This window comes from Rhinopithecus bieti, unplaced genomic scaffold (assembly GCF_001698545.2).
Source record: "Rhinopithecus bieti isolate Rb0 unplaced genomic scaffold, ASM169854v2 scaffold_23816, whole genome shotgun sequence".
Classification (NCBI taxonomy): Eukaryota; Metazoa; Chordata; class Mammalia; order Primates; family Cercopithecidae; genus Rhinopithecus; species Rhinopithecus bieti.
Window position 1 is genome coordinate 1,588,868 of NW_016811019.1, and position 18,709 is coordinate 1,607,576.

Genomic DNA, 18,709 nt, shown 5'->3' on the forward strand with positions numbered 1-18,709 from the left:
ACTTTTGATTAGTATTGCATTACATGAATATACCACATTTGAAAAGATGTTTTATGCAAATACATTCCCTAGCTGCTCATTTAATATTAGATTAAAAGAGCAGCTAACTTCCTACCTGAGAGCAGCTTCCTACATTGAGTGGAAATTTTATTCCACTCATCTTCTAGGATTTAGAGGAAAGTTTTTCAAACTCCACACTATTGACATTTTGCATCAGATAATTTTTTATTGTAGGGGAGCTGTCCTGTATTTTGTAGGGTGTTTATCATTATCCCTGCTTCTACACACCAAATGTCAATAGCATCTTAGTTGTGACAACCAAAAATGTCTCCAAACATTGCCACATGTCCCCTGGGGCCAGGGGAAGCAAAATCACCTGTAGTTGATAATCACTGATCTAGAGAATAAAGCTACAGAAGACTCTTCTGTCCTTGGATTACATGCTGCTTTCTCATGGGAGGAAAAAAGGGAGGATTTTAACAGGAGAATGCCAGGGCTCCAGGCTCGAGAAAGAAAAGTGACCATTTATCTTACTCAGCTCAGAGAGCTATCACAGAGAGACAATAACCTGAGTATTCATAATCACAAGTAAGTGTCCAGATGCTAGGAGGAATGTTGAGATCAAGCTACAATCTAGAAGTGTGTTGTCAAAAATTAATGCTCTTGTTTTATCTGTATATAAAGTCAGTCCTTAAAGGAAAAGTTAAGAATAAGTAACTATCTTTTACATTTAATTTTTTGTTTGGGGAAATTTTTTAAATATGTAAAAGAATATAGACTAAGAAGCTATATCCAACACAATGTAATTGATAATATTTCACATTATTATTTTGTTAATATTTTATCATATTTGCATAATCCTGTTTAAAAGTAATACAATATTGATTTGTCTGCAGTATTTTAATCTATTTTTAATAATCATGTGTGTATTTTATATATATACACACACAGGTATCTGAGCAATATAGAATATTAAATTTACATAATTTATATGATACTGTATGTATTTTCTATAGTATACTTTTTCAGCATGGATTTTGAGGTTTGAATATGCATAGATATATTCAGTCCTGTTCACTTTTGATTAGTATTGCATTACATGAATATACCATGTTTGAAAAATATTATTTTTCTACAAATATATTCCCTAGAGATAAACAGCCCTGTTACAAATTTTCGATGTTACAGCCAGCCCTGCAGCAAACATCCTCACATGTATCTCCTATTTTATACATAAGAGTTTCTTTGGTCAGGCACAGTGGTTCACTCCTGTAATCTCAGCACTTTGGAAGGCCGAGGAAGGTGGATCACCTGAGGTCAGGAGTTTGAGACCAGCCCGGCCAACATGGTGAAAACCCATCTCTACTAAAAAAAAAAAAAAAACATTAGCCAAGTATGGTGGCAGGCACCTGTAATCCCAGCTATTCAGAAGGCTGAGGCAGGAGAATCGCTTGAACATGGGAGGTGGAGGTTGCAGTAAACCGATATAGTGCTACTGCACTCCAGCCTGGCAGCGAGCAAAACTCCAGCTCAAAAAAAAGAGTTTCTTTAATATCTGTATAAATTTTTATGTTCACTAGGTAAGTACCACATTGTTTTTTAAATAACAGGCATTGAGAATTCCTTTTTTCCCACATTCTTACTAACACTGTTTTCTTCTCATTTTAGTACTTTGCCAATCTAATGGGTGTGGGGTTATAGTTTTAAGGGCATTTCCATGATAATTAGATAAACTGATCATCTTTTTTTGGTCTTTTACTCATTTATATTTTCCTCCTTTGTGAATTTCTTGGTTGGTTGTATCTTTTGCCCATGTTCCTGCTGGGTTGTTTGTTCTTTTCTTTTTTATTTCTAAGACTTATTTTAAATTTTCTGGTTACTAACCCTTTCTTGCTTATAATTGATGCAAGTATCTTCTCCCAACCTGTTGGTTAACATTATTTATGGTGTCTCTTGACATATAGAGCCATAGGTTTTCATGTGTCGAGCTTTTTAGGGTCTTGTTTAATAATTTTTCTTCTACTCTAAGGTTTTAAATATATTTTTGTAATGTTTTCTTCTAATACACGTTTAAGGTTTTAATTAATCTGAAATTTATTTTTGTGCATGGTGTAATGTAGGGACCTAATTTTATTTATTGTTTTTCCCAGTTATAAGTAATGACACTACCCTTGACTGTTTTTGTTCTGTTATCTTTATTGTAAATCAAGTTCCTGTATATATAGGGATCTGCTCCTGAGCTTTTTTATAATTGCCTTGATATGTGATGGAACAAGTCGTTCTTCTTGGTTTTTCTTCAAATCCATCCATTGTGCTGAATCTTCTTACGTGTTCTAATGGTTTATCTGTAGATGCTCTGATGTTTTTGTGTATATAATATCATTACAAATATAAAAGTTTCGTATCTTCTCTTTAGATATCTTAAAGATAATTATCTTCACATTTGCTTTAAAAATATTTGAAAGTACCATCTCCTTGAGGTTTGTAACTGAAATATGGGCTTCAGTTTTAACAAAACGATGTATTTGATATGGTAAACTAAAACTTTATAATTTTGAAGCTGAGTTTATGTATGAATACCACCTTGTAATGTTTCTGTCTTCCCAAACAGAAGTGAATTCATTAATCATAAAGAGCATCTGTTAGACATCAGGGTATTGCCAGCATTGTGTACAGATCCTTGAATAGGAGAGTTTCTCAACAATTGTCTGGTGGGGTGAGATATCTTGTATCTCCCTCCTGTTACCTCTTCTCCATTCATTCATTCTTCTAGGAGAATGAGGATTAAAACGTTAATCTCAAAATTTTAGGTAGCTGTGTTTGTGCTTGTTGAGCATTTCCAGTTCAACTCAAGTACATATTAAGTGCCTGCTCTTCAGCCAGCACCATTTGCATGATATTTTAAGGATACAAGTGAAATGTGAGACGTTTCTGTCTTTAGGGAGCTTACAAATCTGGTCATGGCACTCGTTCTGCTTTTTAAATTTCTGGGCTCCCCGTGTCCCTGAAAATAAATAATCATAATCAGAACGATGGTAATAGATAACATTTACTGAACTAAAAGTATATGCCAGGAACTCTGCCAAGCATTTTACATGTATTTTCTTTTTTATACAAAACCCTGGGAAGTAATGTCATTATCCTAGTTTTACAGATAAGAAAATCGAAGCTTAGAAAAGTTAACTTTCCACTAAGTGACTTACTTGGGGTTGGATGGCTAGTAAATGACAGGAAGTTTGGGCCTGTGCATTTTTTTTTTGTTGTTAAGGCACAGGATCTCATTCTATTGCCCAGGCTGGAGTGGAGCTGCACAATCATAGCTCACTGCAGCCTCCAACTCCTGGGGTCAAGCAATCCTCCCACCTCAGCCTCCCAATTAGCACATACCATCATGCCTGGCTAATTTTTATTTATTTATTTTTTTTGAGACAGCCTGGGTAACACAACACAGGGTCTTGTTGTGTTACCCAGGCTGGTCTTGAACTCCTAGCCTCAAGCAATCCTCCTGTGTCTGTCTCCCAAAGTTCTGGGATTACAGGTGTGAGCTGCTGTACCCAGCTGAACCTGTGCTTAATTGTAAGCAGTATACCATGCTTTTTATCATGGCATGCAAGATCCCTGTGATCTGATCTGGACCACATCTTTTGCCCTTTTGTTTCTTATCTATAGTTTAGCTATACTGAACTACTTATAGATTCTTTAACTTGGTATTTTCACTCTTACTTTATACCTTTGAAAAAGCTGGTTTTTTCTTTCAGGAAGCCAGCCTCTTCTTACCACTACATTCATGCATCTTGTTCTCTAGGTCTAGGTGTACTTCTGTAGTATTCTAGTCTTGCTGCATAGTATTGTAATGGCCTGTTTTCTTTGTTTTCCAACTAATTGGGAGCTGCATCTAATTTATTCTTGGATCCTCCAGACACAGTACATGATTATCTGGCATATCATAAGTATAGGAGTATTTGTTGAGTTAGCTAGTTTGTTGAAGGAAAAACGGTACACACATGAGATATTAACTCAGAATAGCATTAACTAGGAGGTCTGCAATATACATGGTAATAAAAAGGATCCGTAAAGAGAGAAATATAGTTGACCCAGAGTAATAAAGGAAGACTTCTTTTCCATTAAGGTAGAATTTTTTTTTGCCATCTCCAGTTTTGGCTTTGAACATATCTGCTCTCATTTTATCTCCTTGCTTATTGGTTACTTCATTTCATGGTGATTTTTTGTAGTCTCAATCTCTAGTCAAGGTGTCTAATTTATAGACACCTTGCCAGTTCATTACTTTTAGCTTCTTGCTTTCTCTATCCCCTCTCTGTCTGTGTGTCCTGCCTGGTCTATCACTTTTTTCTTTTTCTCTATACTGTCTTCAAGTTCTTTGGTTTTACACAAAACTTACCATCAAAAACATATTTGAGAGTTCCACCAAGAGAGTCCAGTTTACTCTAAATGTTGAAATTTAGATACATGGATTTAAATAGATCATAACTTTAGACTGAATTTACTAAATAAACCTTATATCAATTAGTTTCTCTAAGGTAAAAGTAGATGTCTTCAAACACTGTCAGGTTGCAGAGCTGAGGTTCTCTAAAACCTTGTATGTATCAAAATGTATGTTACTCATTTTATTCATGCCTTGGTGTGTAATTTGTCAAAATATCTTGCTCCATTTTCTTGTTGTGGGAGTTATAAGATATAATTTTAATAACTGCAATTGGGAAAATTCCTCAATAATGAAAGACTTAAAAGATGAAAGACAGAAATGTAATGGTTACAGTTTTAAAATTTGGTTTTGTTTTGGCATTTGTAATATTTTGTTTTGTGTAGGTAAATACATTTGATTAGTTGATTCTTTTCAACTTACTATATTATTTTGTGCTGTTGTTTTTATAGTCTTTAATATTATTAAGAAAGGTAAATGGGGCTGGGCTTGGTAGCTCACACCTGTAATCCCAACACTTTGAGAGGCTGAGATGGGCGGATCACGAGGTCAAAAGATCGAGACCATCCTGGCCAACATGGTGAAACTCCAGGTCTACTAAAATACAAAAATTAGCTAGGCATGGAGGCATGTGCCTGTAGTCCCAGCTACTCAGAAGGCTAAGGCAGAAGAATCGCTTGAACCCGGGAGGCAGAGGTTGCAGTGAGCCGAGACTGCACTGCAGCCTGGCAACAGAGTGAGATTCCTTCTCAAAAAAAANTAGCTCACACCTGTAATCCCAACACTTTGAGAGGCTGAGATGGGCGGATCACGAGGTCAAAAGATCGAGACCATCCTGGCCAACATGGTGAAACTCCAGGTCTACTAAAATACAAAATTAGCTAGGCATGGAGGCATGTGCCTGTAGTCCCAGCTACTCAGAAGGCTAAGGCAGAAGAATCGCTTGAACCCGGGAGGCAGAGGTTGCAGTGAGCCGAGACTGCACTGCAGCCTGGCAACAGAGTGAGATTCCTTCTCAAAAAAAAAAAAAAAAGTAAATAGTATCTTAATTGTTGCCAATTATGAGCTTTATAGCAATGGATCTTCCCCTCTTCTCTCCTCTTTTTTCTATTACTTTTATATCTAGCCAAATGATTTTGATTGCTGCTTATAAAACAAAGAGCTACTTGTGACCAATTCTCCTATTATATTGGTTTGATAATAACAAAATTTCAAAGTCATACTTAACTGTCTTTATATGTGTTACAAAACAAGTTACCTGATGACTTGGCTAAATAAACCAGGGCTAAAGACTGAAAGGCAAAACCGAATCATAGTCATTGAGTACATTTGGTATACTTTTTTAAAAAGGTGCTACCTGTATGCACTGTTATTCCTTGTTCTCATTATTTTGCTTTAAGATAAATTGTTTGACTTTGTTTATTGCATTTATAGGAACTTACAAATAGTTTTTTTTCTGCCTTTTTAGGATACAGCTGTATACAGAATACATTGTTCACTGTACCTTCGTCTCTATTATTATCCTTCTTATTTTGCTTTTGAATGGATACTTTTTTGATGAGGATCAACTAATGGTTTAATCATAAGAATTAAAAGTTTATCAGAGTTATCAGATTTCTAATTGTAACTTTTGAATTCTAGTATCGTCTTGCCTGCTTAATTTATACCAGTTATTTGAAAATTGAGATTTTTCTATTTCAAGGAGTTATTCATAATATAAAGTAGTTCCAAATGCAACTGGTGTATTTATTGTATGTTTGCTTTTAATATCTAGTAATTGTTAGTTATTTGAAAATATTCAAGGTGTATATATGGATTGGGGAGATATATCTGTTATAGCAGTCAATTTACTTTATATATTTTAGCCAGAATTGTTTTCTAAACTTTGGTATTTGGTAGTGTCCATTTTTTAGATGTGAATTTATATCACTTTCTAAATCTGGTTTTATATTTTCGACAAAAATAAAGATCTCTCTAAATGTGTAAGCATAGATACTTGATCAGAGAAGGAAATATGGTGATACAAATGTACACTAACTGGATTTCCTTTGTGTGACAGCACTGAAAAGAGGCGCAGGGAGCAAGAAAATAAATATTTAGAAGAACTAGCTGAGTTACTGTCTGCCAACATTAGTGACATTGACAGCTTGAGTGTAAAACCAGACAAATGCAAGATTTTGAAGAAAACAGTCGATCAGATACAGCTAATGAAGAGAATGGAACAAGGTAAAAAACAAACAAACAAAAAACCCATGGCCGTGTGCTTTGTTATTAAGAAATTTATAATATGTCATTTTACTTTATTATTATTATTTTATTTATTTATTTATTTATTTTTTTGAGACAGAGTCCCACTCTGTCGCCCGGGCTGAAGTGCAATGGCACGATCTCAGCTCACTGCAAGCTCTGCCTGCCAGGTTCACGCTATTCTCCTACCTAAGCTTCCCAAGTAGCTGGGACTACAGGCACCCGCCACTACACCTGGCTCATTTTTTTGTACTTTTTTAGTAGAGATGGGGTTTCACTGTGTTGGTCAGGATGGTCTCGATCTCCTGACCTCGTGATCCACCCGCCTCGGCCTCCCAAGGTGCTGGGATTACAGGCGTGCACCACCGTGCCCGGCCTACTTTTTTATTAAGAAATTACATTGAACATTATATATAAATAAATGTCTTTGTTAAAATGCTGTTTATTTTAGAAAGAGAACCTGAGAATCTTCTTGTTATAACAAAGTGTCTTATTAAGTTAACTCAAAAGCTGGTTGCTTTAGATTATGGGACTCAGTATCATAGGGGATTGAGTCAGAAGACACAAGTTGTGGAGTTGGACCTGAGGCCCTGGCATAGAGTTCTTTAGGACAGTAACTCCATGAAGGGAAAAATCTCTCCAGCTTTATGAGGAAGTTTGTCTCTACTTGGGCTCTTCTTTCAAAAATCCCTGATTTTTAAAAATTTTTTATTTTATTTGTTTGTTTATTTATTTTGAGATGGAGCCTCACTCTGTAGCCCAGGCTGGAGTGCAGTGGTGTGATCTCGGCTCACTGCAACCTCTGCCTCCTGGGTTCAAGCAGTTTTCCTGCCTCAGCCTCCCGAGCAGCTGGGATTACAAGTGCGTGCCACTATGCCCAGCTAATTTTTGTATTTTTAGTAGCGACGGGGTTTCACCATGTTGGCCCGGCTGGTGTATTTTTAAGGTTCATATTTTTACTACATGTATTTACTGGGAACCCCATACCATCAAACCTCTTTGGTTGCCTACCAGAAACAAAGGCAAAGCACTTTGAAGAAACAATCCTACAAGCTGGCCCCATGGGAGTGCCACAGAACAAGTGCTTCTGAGGGTGATTTTACACTGCAAAGTTACTTAACATATGAGGAAATAATCTAGAGTAACAACACAAATAATAAACAGAAGGACTGACCCCAAAGAACTTCAGATTATTAACATTAAAGTTTTATAATTTTAAGATTTTAGAAACTGGAAAACGGATAGTCTAGTGACAACTGATTTAGCAACAGGAGAAACCATACTGTAAAACTGCAGAGGGGAGCACTAGCAAGAGGCCTGGCTAACACTAACAGCCTGGCTCCTGCTCCCTAAATTGGGGGTGGCAGGATTCCTCTGGGTAAACTGAGCAGTCGGAAGGTGAAGTCATGTGGGGACGATCCTCAAATGAAAAAATTCATTCCTTATCTTGCCCCAACTCCTCACATAACTGCATGTTAACTGTTTAATGTGAACAAAAAACCAGGTATTGGAGGAAAGCCTGTAATATAAAAGAGAGTAAACCAAGCAAACAAACAGAAAAAAGGGAACTCAGAGGAGGCAGCAACAATGCCGGGAGCTGAAGAAAACTTAAAAAGATCCCAGTCCCTCGGAGACATGAGGGAAGGTGTTTCATCAAAAAATGAGAATAAGTCCTATAAAATGAAACATTCAAAAGAAGAAATCGCTTTTGGAACTTAAAACAGGATAGCTGGTAAAAATTTTACCTGTTTCCACTCTTTGCCTCCTCACGCTCTCTGCCCTGACCAGTTGCAGGCACACCCTGCCCCCGCTATTTACACTTGCTGTTCCCTCTGTCTGGAATGCTCTGTCTCTAGATATCCACATGCTTTATTCACCCTTTTCATGTCTTTGCTCAAATATGTCTTCTGAGTAAAGTTGTTCCTAACTAAACTATTAGAAATGTTTTAAAAACCAGAAAACAAAATCTATGCATCTTTTTACACCTTCCTTATTTTCCCCACAGTACTGTTTACATCTGACATATGACATATTTTATATATTATTTGCCTGCCCCCACTAGAGTTCCACAAGGGCAAGGATTTTTGTTTGTTTACGACTATATCCTCAGTACCTAAAACAGCACTTGGGTACATAGTAGGCTTTCAATGCATGTTTGTTGAATGAATGGATGAAGGGATGAGAATTGAAGAAATCTCTTAAATAATAAGCAATAGAAAATGAGAGAAAAAATAAGAAACTTACAGGATTAGTTCAGGAAGTCTAACATATGATTAATCCCAGAAAAAAAAAGAGAATAGAACAAATAGAAGGGAAGAAATGATAAGAGAAATAATGCAAAAATAATGTTCTCAGAACTGGAAGAATATTAGTTTCCGGATTGAAAGCCCTCATGTAGTGCCCAGCACAGTTGTTGAAAAAGAAAGATAAAGTAACTTATACCATGCACAATTTAGTAACATTTCAGAACACCAGGGAGAAAAACAAGAAAGAAGAAAAAACAGGTCTCATACATACTTTCAGAATAGGTTCAGATTTCTAAATAACAACATTGAAAACTAAAATTCTAGACCCAGAATTCTGTGTTCATCCAATTGAAGTTATGAGTGCCAAATAGACATGTTCAGACCTTCAGAGTCTCAAAGGTATTACCTTCAGTTGCACCTGTTTCAGAAATCTCTATCCAATCCAAGATAGTTAAGGTAGTTAAAATACTCAGATTTTAGTACCAGTGGGAAGTCATGAAAGCAATCCCCCACCCATACCCTTGGTATGGGTGGGGGATTGCTTCATGACTTTCACACTGGTACTATAATCTGAGTATGCTCAAGTCCCTGATTAAAATGGTTGGTACTAGCCAGGGGGCAAATGGGGCATGTCTGTAATCCCAGCACCTGGAAGTCTGAGGCTAGAGGATTGCTTGAGCTTAGGAGTTTTAGGGCTAGCCTGGGCAATATAGCAAAAATCCCTGTCTCTTAAAACTAAAACAAAACAAAATTTAAAAATAAGATAAAATGTCATAGTTTTTGCATATCATTGATCCTCCCGTGTACTTTTTTTTTTTTTTTTTTTTTGGAGACAGGCTTTCACTTTGTCGCCCAGGCTGGAGTGCAGTTGCGGGATCTCGGCTCAGTACAACCTCTGCCTCCTAGGTCCAAGCAATTATTGTACCTCAGCCTCCTGAGTAGCTGAGATTACAGACATGTGCCACCACACCCAGCTAATTTTTGTATTTTTGTTAGAGAGAGGATTTCACCATGTTGGCCAGGCTGGTCTCCAACTCCTGATCTCAAAAGATCTGCCTGCCTTAGCCTCCCAAAGTGCTGGGATTACAGACGTGAGCCACCTCGCCTGGCCCATGTACTTTTAAATAATCTCTAGATTACCTATTATGATACCTACAACAATGTAAAGGCTATGTAAATAGTTGTACTGTATTGTTTAGGGAATAATGATGAAAAAAATCTATATGTATTCAGCACAGACAAAATTTTTTCTCAAATATTTTTGATCTGTAGTCAGTAGAATCCATGGATGGGGAGGACTAATGGTATATATAACTATACATTTATGTAAACTTTAAAACATGAAACAATAATATTTATATATATGTTTATATATATAAACAATAATATATTTTTATGAAATCATATATGTAGTAAAAGTATAAAAACATGCTTAGAATGATTATGGCAATCTCAGAATAATGGTTGCTTCTGAAAAAAGGCACAGAACAGAGGAGGGAGGGCAGGCCTTTCACTGTATTTGCAACATGTATTTATTTAAAAAGGAAAGATACGGAGCAAATGATGTTAACATCTGTGAAAACCGAATGGTGGCTATATTAATATGTGCTGTATAATTTTCTGTATTTTTTGGAATACTTGAAATTCTTCTTTTTTTTGAGACATGGTCTCATCCTGACACCCAGGCTGGAGTGCAGTGGCACAGTTATAGCGCACTGCTGCCTCAAACACTTGGGCTCAAGCAATCCTCCTACCTCACCCTCCTGAGTAGGTAGGATTACAAGCATGCACCACCACACCTAGCTAATTTTTAAAATTTTTTTGTAAAGATAAGGGTCTCGCTATGTTGCCCAGGCTGTTCTCAAACTCCTGGCCTCAAGCAGTCCTCCCACCTCTGCCTCCCAAAGCACTGAGATTACAAGCTTGGGGCACTGCACCCAACCCTGAAATACTTCCTGTTTTAAAGTGAAAATATGAATTTTTATGCTCAATAATATAATACCGTATTTGGCTTTTGGTTAACTAGTCTGACAGATCATAAACTTTTATTATTTAAGTATGATTCTGCTTTAAGATAATGGGATATGCAACATCACCTCACAAAAGAACTCCGAATTACTTACAAGTTACAATTTTATCAATCAGAGCATCATGGCATGAATGTGAAATGTTAGTGAGTTCATGCAGGCTCTCAAAAGGAAAAATCATATCTTCATTCTCTCTTCAATGGCACTTGATCAAATCAGAAAAAGAAAGAGAAAACTTGAGGAAATAATTTTCTTTTACAACTTACCCATTCTCAAAACTTGGTATGGACTTTTTAAAAAGGCAATATATTTATAGCATTTTTCTCATTGTTGAAACACTGGATGTAGTATTCAAATCTTCATGGTACCATGTATTAGTTATGTTTTCAGGCACATTACTTAACTTTTGTGATGTTCCATTTTATAATCCATAAAATAAGTATAATTAAGATTAGTGTGAAAGTGCTTAGATACTGACTAAATGTTATTTGAATTTGAAAGTTGGTGAATCTGTGTCTTCATAAACTTGACTGTATGGAAATCAGCTCTTTTCAGATATGTGATTTTTTAAGTTTCTTTATTATAGAGAAATCAACAACTGATGATCGATGTACAGAAATCAGACAAATCTCATCAAGTAGTCAAGGAGTGAATAGAAAAGGGAATCTTTGGGACCTCTTCTTTTGGAGGTAGGTGTCCTTCATTGACTTAGAAAATGATTAAAATCTTTGTTGTAGCCATTGGATTTTTTCTTTTTTTTTTAATGCCTTATATCCAGTTAATAAATTTTAAAACAAAGTAAAGAACTTCTTACAATTTTATCATGATAACTATTCGACAGTTGTTACTGTTTCAGAATCAAAAGTGAATAATGAACATAAGAAATTTTCATGAAGGCATTCTAAGCAGTGAGATGGAAAACTTGAAGCTTATTGTATGGCTTTGCCTTTTATTTCTGTGGTGGTCAGCCTAACTGGGAAAATAAAATATTAATATTAGATTTACTTGGCTAGCTAGTGTTATCTATATGTATACCATAGAATTTTACTTTTGAGTAAAGGATCCTATAGTTTATTGCAGTACATGGTTTTCTGCAGTTTTCTGAATAAAAATATTTAAATTATTCATATAAACATTCTAAGAGAATTACTATTTTAACTGTCAAACTTTGTAATGTGAAGAACTTTTAAATTTGAATGACTTTGTAATTACTGTGTAATTTTCACCCCTGCATTTTCTATCTAATCTTTACTTCCTGCATTCTTAATATAAATGTCTTGTTTCCAAGCATCCTCATTGCTTTAAATGCTTTCTCTCCTACATGAATGTTTAAAGACATATGTATGTATGTATATACTCATCCCTCACAATGTACACTTTCTATCTCTAGGCCTAATTATGTATGTTTATTTACGTAAGGATATATAAAACAAATTATCCTTTCCTTATCTTTCCTAAAGGCTCTCCTCTCTGATGAAATCTTCTTAACTACTCAGACTTGCATAGGTCTCTTTATTTTCTAACTCCTTTATATGCTTTGTGGTATTACCCCACTTCCTCCTGTTTTTGTATTAACCATAATTCCCTCTACCTACTGCTAATGTAAGAATAGTCTTAAAATTCACTTCTTGCTTTTACAGCCCCAGAAATATCATGTATTCTCATTACTTCACTTTTTATCTCTATAGAGATGATACTCAAATATGTATGTTTTGCTTTTACCTCTTCCCATACTTCATTCCTATAATGAATAGACACTAATAATAATAAATGCTAAATACTTTCAACTCTCCTATTAGCAACTTCCCCCTCTGAATCTAAATTCTTTATTTCCTTCCACATTATACAGGTACTTGATTACTTTAGATTTTTGCTTTTAATTATTTTTATTCATGGAACAAGCGCATAATTTTGTAGAATTATAATATATGAAACACATTGGCCATTGAAACTAGAATGGAAACTATTCTCTGAGCAAGTACATACACATATAACTGGTGAGGGGCGCTAGTACGTATGATGGATGTGGATTTCTTATTATCAAAAGAAATAAAAAAATGACAGGAAAACATTCATTCAAAATTATTATAAGAAGACCAAGTAGGAATTAATTTTTTTAGCTGATGAAATTATGACTGAAAACCACTGTAAATCAAAGGAAAACTGTAGCACATTACATATGAATTAAATGTCATTATGCAAGCATTTTCAAATATGAAAGAACATATCACATTAGAAATTTAAAAAACAGCATGGAGGTGTATTTAGGTTCTTGACTTCAAGGAGCTAATAATATTTTTGTTTATGAATTACAGATATGTGAAATAAAGACTATCAAATAGAATTATAAATTTTACAGACAACAGATACCTTCATTGACAACCTGATGTCTTTTCCATCTTTTTTTTTTTTTTTTTTTTTTGAGACAGAGTCTTGCTCTGTCACCCAGGCTGGAGTGCAGTGGTGCGATTTCGGCTCACTGCAAGCTCCGCCTCCTGGATTCATGCCATTCTCCTGCCTCAGCCTCCCGAGTAGCTAGGACTACAGGCGCCCGCCTCCACGCCCCTGACCCTGTCCCTGTTAACTTAAACTTTATGGAGTTTTATCCATGGAAGCTAAAACAGGAAGGGTAGAAAAGCTACCAAGAGATGTTTTCATTGAATAATCCACATTACAGTCTTGAGATGCACTGTTCAACATAATAGCCAGTAGCAACATATGGCTATTAAAATTTAAATTAGGGCCAGTCACAGTGATTCACACCTGTAATCCCAACACTTTAGGAGGCTAAGTCAGGAACATCATTTGAAGCCAGGAAGTAGAGACCAGTTGGGTAGTGTAGTAAAACCCCATCTGTACAAAAAAACGAAAAAAGGTAGCTGGTCATGGTGACACATGCCTTTGGTCCCAGCTACTTGGGAAGCCGAGGCAGGAGGATTGCATGAGCCCAGGAGTTTGAGACTACAGTGAGACTTGATTGCACCACTGCACTCCAGCATGGTCAACAGAGCAAGACCCTGTCTTTATTTAAAAAAAAAAAAAAATTTAATTAAATAAAGTTAAAAATTCAGTGCTTCAGTCTCACCAGCCATATTTAAAGTGTTTGGTATCCATATGTGGTCAGTAGCTACTGTATTAGACAATATAAATATAGAATATTTTCATCATTGCAGAAAGTTTGGTTTGACAACACTAGTGTAAGAGGGACTTGCCCAGATAGAAGATCCCCAGAGGTAAAAAATGAACAAATATCTTTTCTCACCATTCAGAATTGTTTATTTCTCTTTTTATTATTTATTTATTTATTTGTTTGTTTGTTTGTTTATTTATTTATTTTTGAGACAGAGTCTCTGTCGCCCAGGCTGGAGTGCAGTGGCGCGATCTCAGCTCACTACAAGCTCTGCCTCCCGGGTTCACGGCATTCTCCTGCCTCAGCCTCCTGAGTAGCTGGGACTACAGGTGCCCGCCACCACGCCTGGCTAACTTTTTTGTATTTTTAGTAGAGATAGTGTTTCAACGTGTTAGCCAGGATGGTCTTGGTCTCCTGACCTCGTGATCCGCCCACCTCAGCCTCCAAAAGTGCTGGGATTACAGGTGTGAGCCACTGCTCCTGGCCTATTTCTCTTTTTAAAAATATAAAATAAAGATAGCACGGGTAAAGAATGAAGATACTGGAAGAAATTTTCGCACGTCTAAAGAGAAGGTGACATTAGAATTTATTTATTCAACAAAGATTTGTTGAATACCTAGAGTATGTCAGACACTGGATATCTACATCATGGAATTACTATAAAAATTAAGTGGCACAATTTCTTAGCAGAGTACTTTACACATAGTACTCATTAAGTCCAGTATAGGCATTTTTTTAAAAGCTCATTTCCTCCCTTTGCTGTCTAAAATTCCTCTGCCTGCTGGTCAGAGTTCTGCATTATCTGACTCTAACCCTCCTATTTCCTTTGGTCCATAAGAAAACTCTTACTTCAGTCAGGGAGGTCTCACTATGTCTTGCACATGCATTCTAGCTTCATCAACTTGCTTTGTACGATTCCCTACGTTTCTTTGGGGTTTTTTTGTTTTGTTTTTTGAGATGGAGTCTTGCTCTGTCGCCCAGGCTGGAGTGCAGATCTTGGCTCACTGCAGGCTCCGCCTCCCGGGTTCACGCCATTCTCCTGCCTCAGCCTCCCAAGTAGCTGGAACCACAGGTGCTCGCTCTACCATTCCCTAATTTTTTTTTTGTATTTTTGTAGAGATGGAGTTTCACCATGTTAGCCAGGATGATCTCGATCTCCTGACCTCGTGGTCCACCCGCCTCAGCCTCCCAAAGTGCTGGGATTACAGGCGTGAGCCACTGCGCCCGGCCACCATTCCGTACATTTCTTTGTGGCTTTTGACACTTGCTGACCACTCATTCCAACTACCTTAAACATTCCATGGCACCTTTCACAGTGTTCTTTCTCTACCCCTCTGGTTACTCCTCAGCCTTTTTCTCAGATTTCTTTCTTTAATTGCCTCTTAATGTTAGTATCCCCCAGGATTCTAGCCTTGGCTCTTTCCCTTTTTTAATTCTGTACACATTTCCTGGGAAGGTTTATCTGTGTCTTTGTCTGTATAACATATACATATATATGTGAATTATATGTATGAAATCAATTGCAATTCTCTGATTTCACGCAATAGAAATCAACTCTGACTAAGCAAATATGAATTTATTGGAATGCTATTTGGATATCATAGAGCCATGCTTGGAAACGGGATGAAATCAAGGTACCTTGAGGCTAGAAAGCAAAAGCTTTTTAACAGTCTCTTTGAAAGAACTATCTGGGCAATGCCCTGCTGCTAGAATGAATGTACTCCTGCTATGTTTAGCTTTTTGTAATTCTTGAGATTCACATTTAAGGAGGAAGTCTCCCAGTGGCCTGATTAAGTATCCCATAAGACTTCATGTAGTGGGGAAGAAAATTTCCCAGAGGAAATCAGAGTATTCTTTACTAGGGGAAAAGATGATTGTAGTTAAAAACAAATAAACAGGCCGGGCGCAGTGTGTCACGCCTGTAATCCCAGCACTTTGGGAGGCCGAGGCGGGTGGATCACTTGAGGTCAGGAGTTTGAGGTCAGCCTGGCCAACATGGCAAAATCCCATCTCTACTAAAAATATAAAAATTAGCTGGGCATGGTGGTGAGTGCCTGTAATCCCAGCTACTCAGGAGGCTGCAGCAGGAGAATCGCGTGAACCTGGGAGGCGGAGGTTGCAGTGAGCTGAAATTGCACCACTGCACTCCAGCCTGGGCAACAGAGTGAGACTCCGTCTCAAAATAAATAATAAGTAAGTAAAAAATAAACAAGAGACCCAAATGATTACTGTATGTACCTGTGAATCACAAAGGTCTATCCTTAGCCTAGATCTCTCTTCCAAGCTTCTGTTTCAATACATCCTGCTGCCTTTTAAAGATTTCCAGTTTTCCCAGAGTGGACTCAAACTTTGGAGGTTGGAGGTATTTTGGGGCTTCTCAGCACACTTGTGACAGTGGGGTCACCTCAAGTTTTGGAAAAGCAATGAAAAATGACCAGTGCTGTGATAACATCCAGTTTACTCACGTGACCTGGGATAGTTCCTTTTGTACTGTCCGTCCCAGATTTGTTGCCGTAATCTGGGACGGACAGTACAAAATTTGTTGACATGACTTGGGGAAGAGAGTTCCTTGTGCTCCCTTTTCATTAGCATTCTGGAAAGAAATCAAAACTTGTATGTGGTGCTCACTTTGGCAGCACATATACTAAAATCGGAACAATACCGAGAAGATTATCACGGCCTCTGCACAAGGATGACACACAAATTTGTGAAGTATGTCCTATTTTTCAGCTGAACCCAACTTATACCACAGGCAAAACCCTCAAGGGCATCAAAGAATATAAAAGCAAAAAGCTTCACTGAAAGGACAGCACCTTTGAATATTAAAGGAACATCAGATGCAAAAGAACCAGTGTAAGAGCTCTGGAAACTCAAAAAACCAGAGTGTTTTCTTACATCCAAACCACTGCACTAACTCCCCAGCCATAGTTCGTAACCAGCCTGAAATGATTCACGTGACAGACTAAGAATTCAGAATCTTGATGGCAACAAAGATCATTGAGATTCAGGAGAAAGTTGAAACCCGATCCAAGGAATGTTAGGAATCCAGTAAAATGATATTAGAGATTAAAGATAAAATAGCTGTTTTAAGAAAGAACTAAACTGATCTGATAGAGCTGAAAACCTCACTACAAGAAAAATTTCGTAATTGGAAATATTAATGACAGAATCGACCAAGCTGAGGAAAGAATCTCAGAGCTCGAAGACCAGTTCTTCAGCCAACTTAGACAGAAATAAAGAAAAAAGAATAAAAAAGGATGAACAAAACCTCTGAGAAATATGGGATTATGTAAAGAGACTACACCTACAGCTGGTGTCCCTGACAAAGAAGGAGAGTATATTAGTCAATTTTCACACTGCTATAAAGAATACCTGATACTGGGCCAGCTGTGGTGACTCACGCCTGTAATCCCAGCACTTTGGGAGGCCACGGCGGGCGGATCACTTGAGGTCAGGAGTTCGAGACCAGCCTGGCCAACATGGTGAAAGCCCGTCTCTACTAAGAATACAAAAATTAGTCTGGTGTGGTGGCACATGCCTGTAATCCCAGCTACTCAGGAGGCTGACGCAGGAGAATCTCTTGAACCCTAGAGGCGGAGGTTCCAGTGAGCCAAGATCACACCACTGCACTCCAGCCTAGGTGACAGCAAGACCCTGTCTCAAACAAACAACAAACAAAAAAACCCTGAGACTGGGTAATTTATAAAGGAAAGGGGAGTGTTTTTGTTTGTTTGGTTTTGTTTTTTGAGAGAGTCTCGCTCTGTCGCCCAGGCTGGAATATAGTGACACAGTGTTGGATTACTATAACCTCCACCTCCTGGGTTTAAGCAATTCTTGTGCCTCAGCCTCCCAAGTACCTGGGACTACAGGCATGTATCACCATGCCCGGCTAATTTTTTGTATTTTTAGTAGAAACGGGGTTTTGCCATGTTGGCCAGTCTAGTCTCAAACTCCTGGCCTCACATGGTCCACTCGCATTGGCCTCCCAAAGTGCTGGAATTACAGGCATGAGCTACCGTGTCTGGCTGGAAAGAGGTTTAATTGACTTCCAGTTCCACGTGGCTAGGGAGGCCTCAGGAAATTTACAATTACAGCAGAAGGTAAAGGAGAAGCAAGTACGTTCTTCACCAGGCGGCAGGAGAGAGAAAGAGTGAGAGAGAGAACGAGGATGTGCCACACTTTTTTTTTCTTCAACTTTTAAGTTCTGGGGTACATGTGCAAGATGTGCAGGTTTGTTACATAGCCAAATGTGTGCCATGGTAGTTTGCTGCACAGATCAACCCATCACTTAGGTATTAAGCCCAGCATCCATTAGCTATTCTTCCTCGTACTCTCCCTCCTGCCACCCCTGCCCCCAACAGGCCTCAGTGTGTGTTGTTCCCCCCGCCATGTGTCCACGTGTTCTCATTGTTCAGCTCCCACTTATAAGTGAGAACATGCAGCATTTGGTTTGATGTTCCTGCATTAATTTGCTGAGAATAACAGCTTCCAACTCCATCCATGTCCCTGCAAAGAACCATGATCTCATTCCTTTTATGGCTACATAGTATTCCATGGTATATATTTACCACATTTTCTTTATCCAGTCTATCATTGATGGGCATTTGGGTTAATTTCA

The 18,709-nt window shown here is 37.6% G+C and overlaps 1 protein-coding gene across 1 annotated transcript in view; it reads left to right on the forward strand.

The window, feature by feature from the left end:
- The window catches only part of NCOA1 (nuclear receptor coactivator 1), a 282,149-nt gene that overhangs the window by 167,549 nt on the left and 95,891 nt on the right, over nucleotides 1-18,709 (forward strand). Inside the window, 3 exon segments of the mRNA XM_017893326.1 lie at nucleotides 6,501-6,667; nucleotides 11,548-11,621; nucleotides 11,624-11,650. Of these exon segments, the coding sequence (XP_017748815.1) occupies nucleotides 6,501-6,667; nucleotides 11,548-11,621; nucleotides 11,624-11,650 (268 nt within the window).